This window comes from Podarcis pityusensis (assembly GCF_964106645.2).
Source record: "Podarcis pityusensis genome assembly, chromosome: 8".
In the NCBI taxonomy this organism is placed as follows: Eukaryota; Metazoa; Chordata; class Lepidosauria; order Squamata; family Lacertidae; genus Podarcis; species Podarcis pityusensis.
The window spans coordinates 30,701,816-30,715,703 of NC_138033.1; the positions used below are offsets into that span (position 1 = coordinate 30,701,816).

Consider the following 13,888-nt stretch of genomic DNA (forward strand, 5'->3'; position numbering starts at 1 on the left):
CTTCTGTTGATGAATGTGTTTTTGATAATGCAGAGGAGTGAGGGAACAGGAAGCACCAGGGCATGATGCTTCCTGTTCCTCTTGTGCCTTTTTCCCATTTATGAGCCACCAACAGCAGATCACTAAAAGAAAAAACCAAACCACTGGGAAACAACTGTATAATATGTCTCTCCTGTGCTTATGCTTATTTATGTTTATTTTATTTCATAAAATTTATATACCTGTCAGCTCTGACAATACCGCTTGATTGTAAAACCTGAAAGCCATTTACAAAAAGATGTGGGACATCTGCCCTATATGGAAAAGTGGCCTTCACTGCCACTGGGCCTTACGTGCCATCGGAGCTGTTACTATTGGTGCTTCCATCAGTTGATTCCCGACTGCCTTGCCGGGTGACCCTGTTCCTCATCTCCACAGCAATGCCAGTCTCCGTACTCCTGCGGATGTTACTACGAAGCTTTTTTGGCCCACCATCTGAAAAAAAGAAATCATTATACTTGGGGGAGGGGGGGCAGTAGATTTCAGAGACTTTAAAAGTGCCCATGCTTGGGTTATTATTGGTTTCAAGACACCTTAAGGTCCATTAAATTATTGAGGATTGCTCTTTGGATGTATCTACGCCACAATGTTATTTATTAATTAAACATTTATACCCCGCCTCTCCATTTGAAAATTACAACATCATTAACATCCAATACAGACTTAAACCTAGTTAATGCTTATTAACACCCACCCCCCAACAGGGAAAGTCTGGTGGGGGGAGCTAAACAACAAAGAATTCTCATCAAATGACAACTCCCAGAATTATCTGGGGGAAACCACTAAACTGGTATAAAATGAATATGTGTTATAGTATAGTTTTGTATACTGTAACAGAATGTCTAACACACTAAGTTAGACATTTCCTTTTCCATCACCTGTCAGTTTATATACAGATTTTGACAATCTGTTTATATTTTAGCATGATCATATCCCCCATCCCATGTTGCAGTCTGAGGCATGGTAAACTAAGGCTGAGAAAATGGGGCAGGTTTGCAGAATCGGTGACCACCGAGTTGTACACAGCCCACCAGCACAACTAGCTCACAACTCCATGGTCTGTGGTGTCCCAAGGAGGGAGCAAAAATGTTGATCCCCCTGTGGGCTGCCTTCATCTTGGTGGGTGAGAGGCTAGTTACACAAGTGTGGGACAGTATCATGCCTAAGGCTAGCAAGTGAATTCATTCCTGAGGTTAATATTCACTCAGGGATTTCCTGGTTCGCAGTTCATGTTCTGCACCACCATAGTGGGGAGAGGGGAGCACCTGCTCTGTGATTGTGCTTTAGGTATTAGCAAGTGATGCTTTTCAGAACAGAGATGGAAACACCTCCAATTCATCTACTGCTAAATGTACAAGGGTGGGGTATAGTTAAAATAGGGCTGCCATATGTTCGGACATCACTGGGATTTCAAAGGCAGAATTGACGTCTGGAGAGAATTTCCAAAATGTGGCACTATGTCCTAAGTTAAAACAAAAAAGTTGATAACTCTACTGCACAACCACAACTGATATCAGACAGCTAACCAACCTCAGAATCCACAGCAATTAACCTGGGGGGAGCAAATCTGTCTCCATTAGTGTGTTCCCCACCCCCATCCCCTGTGCCCAAGCTGTAATTCTCAGAGAGTTACAAGAAAGTGAATTTTCCCTCCTGATAGCTCACCAAAGCAAGACTCCGCTTTGTGCTTCAGCTATGCTGTTTACCTGCCCTTTACAACTGACCTTTCCCTCAGATAGGGACAGTAGAGCGGACAAGATTAACCACTTAGAAACAGTCCTTGACTTGCAGACCCCCAGGCTCTGGAAGGGGAGAATCAAGGGTGGCATCGCTTGTGAATACTTGAAAGCAGATGAGAGCAAAGCAGATTCACATTGCGCACTCCCTACAACAGATTTCTGATCCCTGCATTGCCAGTCCCTGGCCCTTTGATAAATTATTCACAACCAATATATTTTTTTTAAAAAAAAATGTTCAAAAGGCCTTTAATGTGCTCAGTTGATCTTTCAGTGATGAAATACTTAACATTGCCCTCTGGAGCAAGTTCAAAATGCTTGGATGTATGATGAAGTGAGCGGCGTTTGTCCTCCAAATTCTTTGCTGGCTCAGAATGAAAAACAAGATCCTGCACGTGCACAGTCTCATTATGCTAGAACTCAGCTGGGGCCATGCAAGAAAGCTGAGCATTGGAAGATTCAGGACAGGCTAAGAGGTATATTTTCTTCTTCTTACAGCACATAGTTAAACTGTGTAGTTCTCTCCCATAGGATGTAGCGATGGCCAACAACTTGTATTACGATTGCATAAAAGTATTAAACAAATTCATGGAGGATAAGGCTACTAAAGACTACACAGGATCCAGGAGCCCTTTGTACTCACAGTGGTGCCACTGCCAGAGCAGCACTCCGTATCATTTCTGAGAAACAGGGACAATGGAAAGAGAGGGCTTGTAAAGGGACCTAAAGCCTTATACTAAGCAAGACCAATACGCCATCTTGCTTGGTGTTGTCTATGCTGAGTGTCAGTGGCTCTCCCCCGTTTCTCAGCCCACCCCAGGGATGCTGGGGATTGAGCCCAAGACTTTCTGCGAGCAAAGCATGTGCTGTGCCACCCAGATATAGCCATGGATTTGGGTGGTGGAGGTGAAAAGGTCTCCAGAGCTGGTCATATCTGCAATGATATCATCAGGAGTGTGACAATACTTGGGAGTCTCCAGAATAAAGGGGAAAGGGACCCCTGACCATTAGGTCCAGTCGCGGCCGACTCTGGGGTTGCGGCGCTCATCTCGCTTTATTGGCCGAGGGAGCCAGCGTACAGCTTCTGGGTCATGTGGCCAGCATGATTAAGCCGCTTCTGGAGAAACAGAGCAGCGCACGGAAATGCCGTTTACCTTCCTGCCGGAGCGATACCTATTTATCTACTTGCACTTTGACGTGCTTTCAAACTGCTAGGTTGGCAGGAGCAGGGACCAAGCAATGGGAGCTCACCCTGTCATGGGAATTCGAACCGCTGACCTTCTGATTGGCAAGCCCTAGGCTCAGTGGTTTAACCCACATCACCACCCATGTCCTAGTCTCCAGAATTGTTGTTGTTGTTTATTCGTTTAGTCGTTTCCGACTCTTCGTGACCCCATGGACCAGAGCACGCCAGGCACTCCTGTCTTCTACTGCCTCCCGCAGTTTGGTCAGGCTCATTTTTGTAGCTTCGAGAACAATGTCCAACCATCTCGTCCTCTGTCATCCCCTTCTCCTTGTGCCCTCCATCTTTCCCAACATCAGGGTCTTTTCCAGGGAGTCTTCTCTTCTCATGAGGTGGCCAAAGTATTGGAGCCTCAACTTCACGATCTGTCCTTCCAGTGAGCACTCAGCTGATTTCCTTAAGAATGGATACGTTTGATCTTCTTGCAGTCCATGGGACTCTCAAGAGTCTCCTCCAGCACCATAATTCAAAAGCATCAATTCTTCTGCGATCAGCCTTCTTGATGGTCCAGCTCTCACTTCCAGAATAGACCCAAGCTATTCAAGATCAGTCCAAAGAAATCCCAAATCAGCTCATTTTATGTGACTCAATTCAGAACTGAGCCTAAGAAAACGTGCCCAGCCCTATCGAAAAGGCTTGCCTCTGTGCGAGAGATTGTACTTCTTTCCACTCATTAGCAGCCTCCTCCTCACTGAGCTACCAGCACCACTCACAATATTTGGGGGCTCAAGAGCAACTCGTCAAGGCTGTCACAGATTGCGCAATGAAGCCTCACGCGGACAAGCCTCCTGCCAGGCCTCTGGAGAATCCAAAATAAAAGAGCTATTTTTAAACCCTTCCAGCTCCAAACTCAGGCACTTCTGTGTGTCTCGGAGCCAAACAAAGAAGAAGGTGAGCCCATCTTACTGAAAATACATCTCCCTCCTCCAGATCTTTGGTGGCAAAGCGGCATCTAACCTTCTCCACCCTGGGGTCTTCCATATGTTTTTGACTAAAATTCTATTCAACCCTACCTAGCAGAGATCGCAATTTGGTCTAGATCAGGAGTGGGGAACCTGAAGCCTGGGGACCAAATGCAACCCCCTCATCCTCCCTAACTAACCCTCATTTCCCTCCCCAGGCCACACACTTCACTGGCCCTGCTTCATGCCTTCCTTGAGTGTTTTTGGCTGGCTAGAATGTCCTTGAACACGATGATGATGATGATGCCGCTTCTCATTTGCCTGAATGATGTGTTTGTTAGGGTTGCCATACATCCGGCAAAACCCAAACATGTCCTCTTTTGGGGGGGCCAATATCCAGGCAGATGTTTACATTTTAAATGAAATGTTTGGGTTTTGGAGGGGGGATTGGGCTTCGGCGGCTCGGGCTCAGGCTGCTCTGTACACTGCGGCCACTGCCAGCCCAAGCCAGGGAAAGAGACAAGTGGTGTGGTAGCCCCCGCACCTCTTTTCCCAGCTCGGGCTGGCAGCAGCTTGGGCTGTCCTCTTTTTTGCTCTTAAAGATATGGCAGCCCTAGTGTTTGTAGACCTTGGTGACTTTTGTTTGGCTGGAATATAACTCTTTGTACACTCCTCACTGTTTCTTTGACCATTTCTTCCTCTGGCCCTGCCCACCACATGCACATGGCCCCTTGGAGGTTGCAAATGAGGGAACCTTGGACTGATAAAGGTTTGTTCTCCCTGGCCTAGATGCTAAATTCAACTTAATGTCAAATTCCAACAATGCAAGGCACTAGTTTTCCAACTTCTAAACTATCCACCAAAATTGTACCTTTAGCAGCAATTTCAACTGTTTATCAAGCATCAGTTAAAAGCCCAGGAACAGAGCAGGCTGGTTTTTCCCTGGTCAGGTGACAATCCTAGAGACAAAAGAACCTGTTTGGAGTCTTATGTCCATCTCTCCCCTTAGCTCTTTTGTCCTTCTCTACTTCCATCTGCAGCAGCCTTTGACCTGATGCAGGAAGGGATGGAAAGCAGAGGGAAGGGTGGTGTGGAGAAGAGGCAGGAGTGGAAGAGCACACAGCTCCTGCTTTATAAGGGCCCAATTCAAGGTTTCAGGCCTGACATGCAAAACCCTAAATGACTTGAGACCTAAGTACCTAAAAGAGTGCCTCCCCTCAGTACCAACCATCTCAGGCCCTACAAGCAACACGGGAGGCCCCGCTGGAGGTGCTGCCACCGGGTGCTTCCCAGTTGGCACTGACCCATTACAGGGCCTTCTTGGTAGCAGCTCCTTTGTAGAATGCTCTTTGGTGAGGTGTCTCTTTCCCTCATTATTGGCTTTCAGTTGGAATTTTAATCTGTTTCTGCTTTCCCAGATATCTTTTAGCTGAAAGACTATTTCTGGCAACCTCAAAATTGTTAGCTATGAGCGTATGTGACTGTTTTACATTTTTAAAATTGTTTTTATTTTACCACTTTTGTGTTTGCCACCCTGGGCTCCCACCCGGGCGGGATGCAAATGTAATTACTAAAGCAAGCCAGCCAACAAATAAAAGGCAAACAGGGCTTTCCAGTTTGCATCTGGGTAACCTTAGGCTTTAAAGCTTGGATGCTGTGTTGTCTGATGTAGGGGCCATCCACATGACTGCCTCACACCAAGGCAGATGTGATTCAGAAACCAGCTGGTGTTGACTCATGACCATGCTGCCACAGACTGAGGTGTGGGCAGTTGGACAGCAAAACAAAGCTGCTAAATTTCTCTTACAGATGCAGGAGCACAGCCTGCTTTAAAACGGGGCGCCCCTAGAGAGGGAATGAAGGAGGCTGGCGTAGATAAGGATAATTTTCAGAACAGAAGCAAAAGAAGTTGTGTGCACCACTGAGCAAGACTATCCAGGCTCCTTTTGGCCCTCTAATTTCTGTCCTAATCAGCACTTCACACAATCATTCACAGAGTTGCCATGACAACCCTTCCTCTCCTTGTCAACCCCCTCCCCAGTACCTTCCTTCCTCCCAGAGCAGGCTTATGCTCTCTCTTTTGCTCACTAATACTAATCTGTCTGTGCCAGCATCCTTCAGCAGGCTGTTCCCCAGGGAGAGTCTGGCATAAATCATACCGCCAGGCCCTTATGGGAGGAGCAGGCCTGGAAGAAAGGACAAAGTGGAACCAGAGCAGGGCTTAGGGTGACCATATGTCTTGCACTAAAGAGGACAGTCCTCTATTTGAAAGTGTCCTGTTTCAAGATAAAGAACCAGAGACAGGAGAGAAGGAACCTTGAAACTGTGCATCAACTGTTAGTGCATTGCCAGCAAGCACACCATGCCCCCAGGTCACAGCCTTCCCCACTATGGGGCAATTCACTGGATTTTCATTTAAATTATATTGGTCCTAAATTTTCAACTATATAAATAATTTGCATATGCAAATTTTACACAGATCTGTTCCTATATGGCAACCAGCCACCCGCAACCTACAGATGTTTGGACAATTACTCCAATAATCCATGACCACTGACTGTGCTGGCTTAGGTTGATGGAAATTGTAGCCCAAAACATCAGGAGGGTTCCAGGTCGGGGAAGGAAAGTGTTAGCCTCTGCTAATCAAAGCTGACCTTAGTTCCCCTAGCTATCTTGCATCACTCAAAATGTGTGATGCAGCAGCAAAAAAAGCTATTGCTATTCTTGGCTGCTTCAAGAGAAGTATCGTGTTCAGATCATACCACTCTATTCTGCCTTGGTCGGACCACACCTGGAGTCCTGTGTCCAGTTCTGGCTGCCACGATTTAAGAAGGATGTTGACAGTCTGGAATGTGTGGAGAGAAGGGTGACTAAGATGATCAAGGATCTGGAAACCAAACCTTATGAGGAATGGTAGAGGGAATTGGGTATGGTTAGCCTGGATAAGAGGAGACCTTGAGGAGGTATCATAGCAATCTTCAAATATATAAAGGGCTGTCACATGGAAGATGGAACAAACTTGTTTTCTCCTGCTCTGAAGAGCAGGAATTCAAGTTACAAGAAAGGAGATTCCAGCTAAACATCAGGAAGAACTTTCTGGTGGTAAGAACTGTTTGACAGTGGAACAGATTCCCTAAGATGGTGGTGAACTTTCCTTCTTTGGAGGTTTTCAAGCAGAGGTTGGATGGCCATCTGTCTTGGATACTTTAGTTGAGATTTCTGCACAACAGAGAGTTGGGCTAGATGACCCTCAGGGTCCCTTCCAACTCTGCAATTCTATGATTCTTTAATTCTAGGATACTTTCTAATGTGGCTCTTTAGTCAAGGAGCAGTACAAAATGCCCATTATGAAAAGCCTGTTGTTCTCCATCAAATGCTTAACTATTTAGAAACCTAGAGAGGATTCCTTTTATACAACAGAATAACTGATTGTGTTAATAACAAGCATCTGTGAACCTTTGCGCTAGACTGGAGAGCCCCCTCATTCCCATCTTTATACATCTCTCTCATTCACGGTTACCAGACAATTTGGTTTACAGTCACTCAGGAGGCATTTCTGGGAGAATTTAAACTAGACCATTGCAGGACATAAGTCAACTGATTTAAAGGTCAGGAGAGAATCTGCTGGAGTCCACCACCCACACACATCCAGTACCACAGCAAACAGCATTGTGGGAGGAAGGAGCAGAACGTGGAGGCCGGCTGCTTTGTTTCTTCTGAAGCGTAAGCCTGTCATGGGAAGGGAAATGAGACGGGCCAGTGGCCTGATCTGACATGGCAGTTCCTCTGGTCCTGTTGACTGTGATTCATCCCCACAGAGCATGGCCTGACTACCAGCTGCTCATGAATTCACCTCCCTCCCTCCAGGAGTTGCTCACCAGCGGAAGGAATGCCAGCAGCAGGGGGCTGAAACATCCCCAGGAATGTTGGCATGCCAAGTCTCCCTAGATCAGGGATGGGGTATCTGCAAACCTGCAAATGTTGCTGAACTACAATTCCCATCATTCCCAACTATTGGCCATGCTAGATGGGGATGGTAGAAGTTGGAGCCCAAGAGTATACAGGTACCCCATTCCTACTTTTGACTGAGAAATCAACCTCACAGATACACCCACAAAATCCAGACCATGGCATGCAGGAGTAAAAAATGAGGCTTAAACAGCCCAAATGCCAAGAAATCTCCAGTGAGTGTTGTAAGGAAACCAAATGACACAATCAGTGCCTGGACAGGATCCCCTTCCTATTATGATGTTCTCAGGCTCCTTCTAACCCTAGTTAGGATCCTGCTCAAGCAAGTGATTAAGCCATGGGGGAGGGGGCAAACACTGTAAGGTTCAAACTAGGAGCACCTGGTCCACCAGTGCTGCTGGTCCTGAGAGGGAACTGCAGCTAGATTGAGTTGCCAGTTAGAATGAAGCAACCTGCCCAAATCTGGTGCCCTCTAGGTGTCTTGGACCACAGCTCCCATCAGCCCCAACCAGCAGGAGCAATGGCTAGGGATGATAGGAGTTATAGCCCAAAGTCCAGAGGGTAGACCGTACCAGGCTAGGTGGATCAATGGTCTGACTTGGCATAAGAGAGCTATTTCCTAATGAGTCATGGAGGATAAAAGTCCTGCCACCCCCATTCTATTTTGCTTCATGATCAGAACACAGTGTGGGCAAATCCATGGCAAGGATTAATTAACCCAATTTGCATTGACACTAATCTACAGCTGAACCTCTGTGCTTCTTTTTTTCCCTTCCTTCATGCCACAGTTTACCTGGATTCAAGATTTGCAGGGTGGGAGAATAAATAGAGTCAGAACTGAACTTTTCTGAAAATGTCTTGTATGTGAACAGAGCAGGAGCAGTTTGAGATTCTGGGCTAAATCCAGAACATTGCAGCAAGTGGGGGGAACCTTTGGCCCTCTGGATGCTCCTGAATGACAAGTCCCAACATCCCTGACCACTGACCATGCTTTCTGGGGCTAGTGGGAGCTGTAGTTCAATAACATCTGGAGAGTCAAAAGTTCCCCACACTTGCACTATAGTTTGTATTTGTTGCTAGGCTTACTCAGAGTAGACTCAATGAACTGAAGATGCCTAACTTAGACCCATTAATTTCAGCGGGTCTACTCAGAATAGAACTTAGTTGATTACAACTCTATATCTCAGAAGACATGCATTCCCTACTTATAAAAGTTCAGCACCATGGACAGCAAGGCAAAGTGTTACCGATTTGTAACCCCTCTCCCCATTGGATGAGATTGACAGGGGAGGGGAAAAGGAAGGCACAGATGCTTCTACTTTTCTGCTCAACACTCAAGAGGGTAGAAACTCAAAACTGCTGCTTTCCTGTCTGGTCCAGTTCCCTGTAGGTGGGCACCTATGCCTTACAAACAGCCAGCACCCTCGGCCCATGCTAATTCAGCAGCTTCAGAGTACGGGAGGGTTGCAAGCACAACAGAAACTGAATTATGTCTCACTTCTTTGCCCCAGAGGCTGTTCAGCTCATCTAGAGCAGGGGACAAAAGATGTAATAATACAATACTGAGCACCAAGGGACATCAGCTCAGCTCTAAGCTTCTGACCTTTTCTAGGTGGCTGCTAGGATATTGGCAAAGCCATTGGATTCAGGAGAACGCCTAATGGGCCAGAATTCTGTACTCATTCTGTCAGAAGAGATGTTTGGGCATCTTTATATATTGCCACTTGGTTCCTTATTTCCCTGAACAGCAAGAAGTTCAGGAGCATCACTGCAGAGTTCACTCGCCTATGGATTAGGACAGTGATCTATTGACATTTTTATAACATATGTTTTAATTACAAATATTCAAGCTGAGCTTATTGGAAACAGATACTCTCCAGAAGGCAGAAAATTTGCCAGATTCCCAGGGAAGGCCAGAACACCCACAGCTGCTTCATCATCAGCCAACTCTAGACAAAAACTCTCAGTGCTATTTCTCTTTCTCATCTCCCATCTCCCCCAATCTCTCTATCACTGTGATCATCTCTGCCACATTCAAATTGTTTCTCTGTCCCCGCTTCCAAGAGCTAGAAGGTGTTAGTGCTCAACCCTTGATGAGTATTGCATTCCAAAATCTGGAAAGAGATCCCCACCTATTGTGAGATCATGCTTCTGAAAAACCAAAGTAGGCAGGTGTTTTTTTCCTTTGAAAAATGGAATGTCTAGGGACGCGGGTGGCGCTGTGGGTTAAACCACAGAGCCTAGGACGTGCCGATCAGAAGGTCAGTGGTTCGAATCCCTGCAACAGGGTGAGCTCACGTTGCTCGGTCCCTGCTTCTGCCAACCTAGCAGTTTGAAACCACATCAAAGTGCAAGTAGATAAATAGGTACCGCTCCGGCAGGAAGGTAAACGGCATTTCCGTGCGCTGCTCTGGTTTGCCAGAAGTGGCTTAGTCATGCTGGTCACATGACTCGGCAGCTGTACACCGGCTCCCTCGGCCAGTAAAGTGAGATGAGCACCACAACCCCAGAGTCAGTCACGACTGGACCTAATGGTCAGGGGTCCCTTTACCTTTACCTAGGGACCAGGTATTTGAAGGACCACCTCATTCTGCATAAACCTTTGGAGGCTGTGTTCTGTGTTTTACCACCAAGAGATATTTGGTTGTTCATGAAGCAAGTTTAAGTGGTTCTACATTCTCTGTAGAACTGCCACCCCTTCCTCCCACACATGCAAGGGACATTAGAATGGCACTTTTAAAAATGATTTTAGGTGGAAAGGTGAGCATTTTTTTCCACCAAGCTTCTGACTTATTTTAACACATACTTGGTTTGTTTGTTTTTTAGATTTGCTTTTAATTGGCATGTTTAATGTGCTCTGGTTTAATTTCACTGTGATTTTAAAGCTGTAAACTGGTCTGGGAGGTTCTTTTGAGGCTAAAAGACAATATATAAACCAGACATGGGCAACATGTGGACTCCAACTCCCATCAGTCCCAGCCAGCATAACCAATGGTCAGGAATGATGGAACTTGTAGGCAAAAAACATCTGGAGGGCCATAGGTGCCCCACGCCTGATATTAGTGGTTTGATAAATAATTTCCCCTGCTGCACAATAGTCATTTGTGGGAAAGAGGCCTTTTCCCAGCTTGGTCCCCTCCAGCTGTCCTGGACCCCATCTCCCATCAGCCTCAGCCAGCATGGCTAGAGGCTAAAACAACTGGATGGCACCAGTTTGGGAAAGTTTGATTCACTCCACCAAAAGTGAACCTGGGTTGGTGTCTCTGCTCCTTGTTCCATGTGGGCAATGAGCACTGGAATTTTTTGTTCATATCTAAAATTCCTATGCCTCACCTTTTCTCCAGCTAAACTGGCAGTATTTCTTCATGTTCAGTAGAATTTGAGAATGTTGCTTTGGGGTTCCACATTACTGAGCTATGTTCTTCACCATTTTAACTTATTTATTTTTGCTCTTTCTTTTCTTAGCCTTTCTGCGGATAATTACAACCCTTTGGATACATCTCAGATGTGCAAGTCTTAAAAAGCTCCAAATAAACTCCTTCTTTTCAAATCACAGCTGAACCATGAAATGCCAGCAAATACCAGAACTATAATAATGCAAAGGGACGACGTTGAACAACTGCCAAGATTATAATGGGCTCTTCATATTATTATTTTTCAGGCTTTCCCCCAAATATCTATTTTAGGCAAATAAAAATTTCCTGAAGCTGTAGTAGTTGACAAGCCCCTTTTCTTCTGAAAGAGCATTTTCCACACCCCTTCAGCAGTTCCACTTGGTGGTCTCTTTTGAAAATTCATGATGCCAAATGCAGAAGGGCAGGTCACAGAAGATACTGCCCATTGTCCCATGCCTTGTAGGTATTCAAAGCCTAAAGTTTCAAAATGCAATTGGGTAACAAAAATGACTTGCATGCAATTGCTGAATGCATGAAAGCCTTTTTGTTTATTTGCAAAATATGCATATTCCCCTCTGCTTTGATCTCCTGCTCAATTATGTTGCATGTGTTTTTACAACACCCCTTCTCTAAGGAGTTCAGTGCCCCCTTTTCATTCTTGCAGCAACAACTCTTTAAGGTAGAATAGGCTGAGATACAGAGTCCAAGATCATTCAGTGAGCTTCAATTTGAACAGCAGGAATTTGAACACAAGGCTTTCCAATCCAAGTTTTCCCACTATACCACACAGGCTCTTCTTTCAAATCCCCCTCAAAACCCACCCATTCTGTGATGCCTTTGTTATCTCTCCTCAGTCTTTGGTCCAACCAAAACAAGTTCTAGTATCTGTTTCAAATTGCACAGGTACATCAATTGTTACCTTTGCCACTCATGGGAACATAGGAAGCTGCCATATACCAACTCAGATTATTGTTCCTTCCGGGCTAGCATTACACTGATTAGCAATGGCTCTTTGGGTTTCCTGGGACTGCACTGGCAACCTTTGACATGGAAAGCAGGCCCCTCCCCACCACATGATTTTGATTAACTGACAAGGGCACCAGACTCCTAGCCCCTTCTCCTTTATTCCTCTGTACAGATGATGGAGGAGGCACCCCTTCCCCCTTTTAATTAAGCCATTCAGATGGTCCTCAACTCAAATGGTAAGAAGAGGAGCAGCTCCCAACTTCCAGGATTCTTGCCAGAGTGAAAAAGGCCATAGTAGCTGGAGCTGATGAGAGCTGTTGTACGAAACATCCAGAGAGCACCAGGTAGAGGAAGGCTGCTCTAAAGTGTTTAACTGCTGATAGATACTGTTTTATGAAATGAGAGGCTTGTTTTTCACTAGAACCCTGAGATCCAAAGACCAGAGCCTGGTGCAGAAGACAGACAGGCGTCAGAAATAATTCTGAACCCAGTAATTTGTTTTGGCAAGAACTGAATGGAACCCACAGCCCCTCCACACAAATATCTAGTCCTAGGATGGAAGACATAGATGAGTGTGGGTGTGGGTGTAGAAGTTAGCTTCTTGCTAGTTTACATTAATTGCTATTCTCCTTTATGCCTCTGGCCACATCCACCACTGGTTTCCAGAAGCAAGTGTGGCACTTACAATGAAAGAAACTCCCTGTCCCTCAAACAGAGGAATAAACAGACTGATTGCATGCAAAACAGAGTGAAACTTTCTTTAGCTGCGAGGGTGTGGCAGGGCCTTTCTCCAAAGTCCTTTGGGGAGGCATGCTGCGAAACCTTAGGGATGTAGCTCAGCCACTTGGCTTGTTCGGTATCCTACTGTGAACCCTTTTGTGTGATTTATATACAGTGACTGGAGGGGATTTCTTCCATCCGATGTTAGAGGTTACAAGAAAAAGAGAGAGGGCAGAAGAGAAAGAGGACAGACGGGAATGGGATTTCCCCTTATTAAATGATTATAATTTGATCACTGTTCTGGCGAGAGATGGGACGAAAAGGGGCAGGTGGCAGAGCCAGCGTGAGCTATCCATTATGTGCTAACCCTTCCTAACTCCTGAGGACAAGGCAGCAGCTTAGCAAGCATGGTGCCAGATAGCAGCAGCTGACCCTGATGCCCGCAGCCGAGCCGAAGCAAAAAAAAAGCATAAGCTATCTGCTGGGGAGAGCAGTGGCATGAAATTCTGCAAGGAGAAACTATTCCACAGGCAAAAGAAAGGGCAAAATGTGCATGTAAGCGAGAGAGGGGAGTTAATTGACTCTGCAGAAGAAGAAGAAGAAGCAAGGAGCATCATATGAATGTAGGAAGGGGCCTTATACCAAGTCCAGGCCATTGGTCTATCTAGCTCTGTATTATTTATACTGACAGGACTATTTACTAGCTCTACCTGTGGGGTGACAGGGATTGACCTCGAGTCCTTCTGCATGCAAAGCAGATGCTCTACCACTGGTGGGGGAGGAAGTTAGATGGAACTTGCAACCTCGGAGGGGGCAGGTTTGCCTCCCTGCTGCTGGTATATATGTAAATAAATTAGATACTGCAACAGCAACAACATAAGCCTCCAAATCTCTTGGCATTTCTCACCACTCAGGGAA

At 45.8% G+C, this 13,888-nt stretch overlaps 1 protein-coding gene across 3 annotated transcripts in view; it reads right to left on the reverse strand.

The window, feature by feature from the left end:
• Window positions 1–13,888, reverse strand: part of RIMS3 (regulating synaptic membrane exocytosis 3) — a 56,577-nt gene that overhangs the window by 9,067 nt on the left and 33,622 nt on the right. For all 3 annotated transcript variants that reach the window (XM_081019578.1, XM_081019579.1, XM_081019580.1), the window contains exon 3: window positions 333–474. In XM_081019578.1, coding sequence (XP_080875704.1) covers window positions 333–474 — 142 coding nt within the window. The remainder of the gene's footprint in view (window positions 1–332; window positions 475–13,888) is intronic.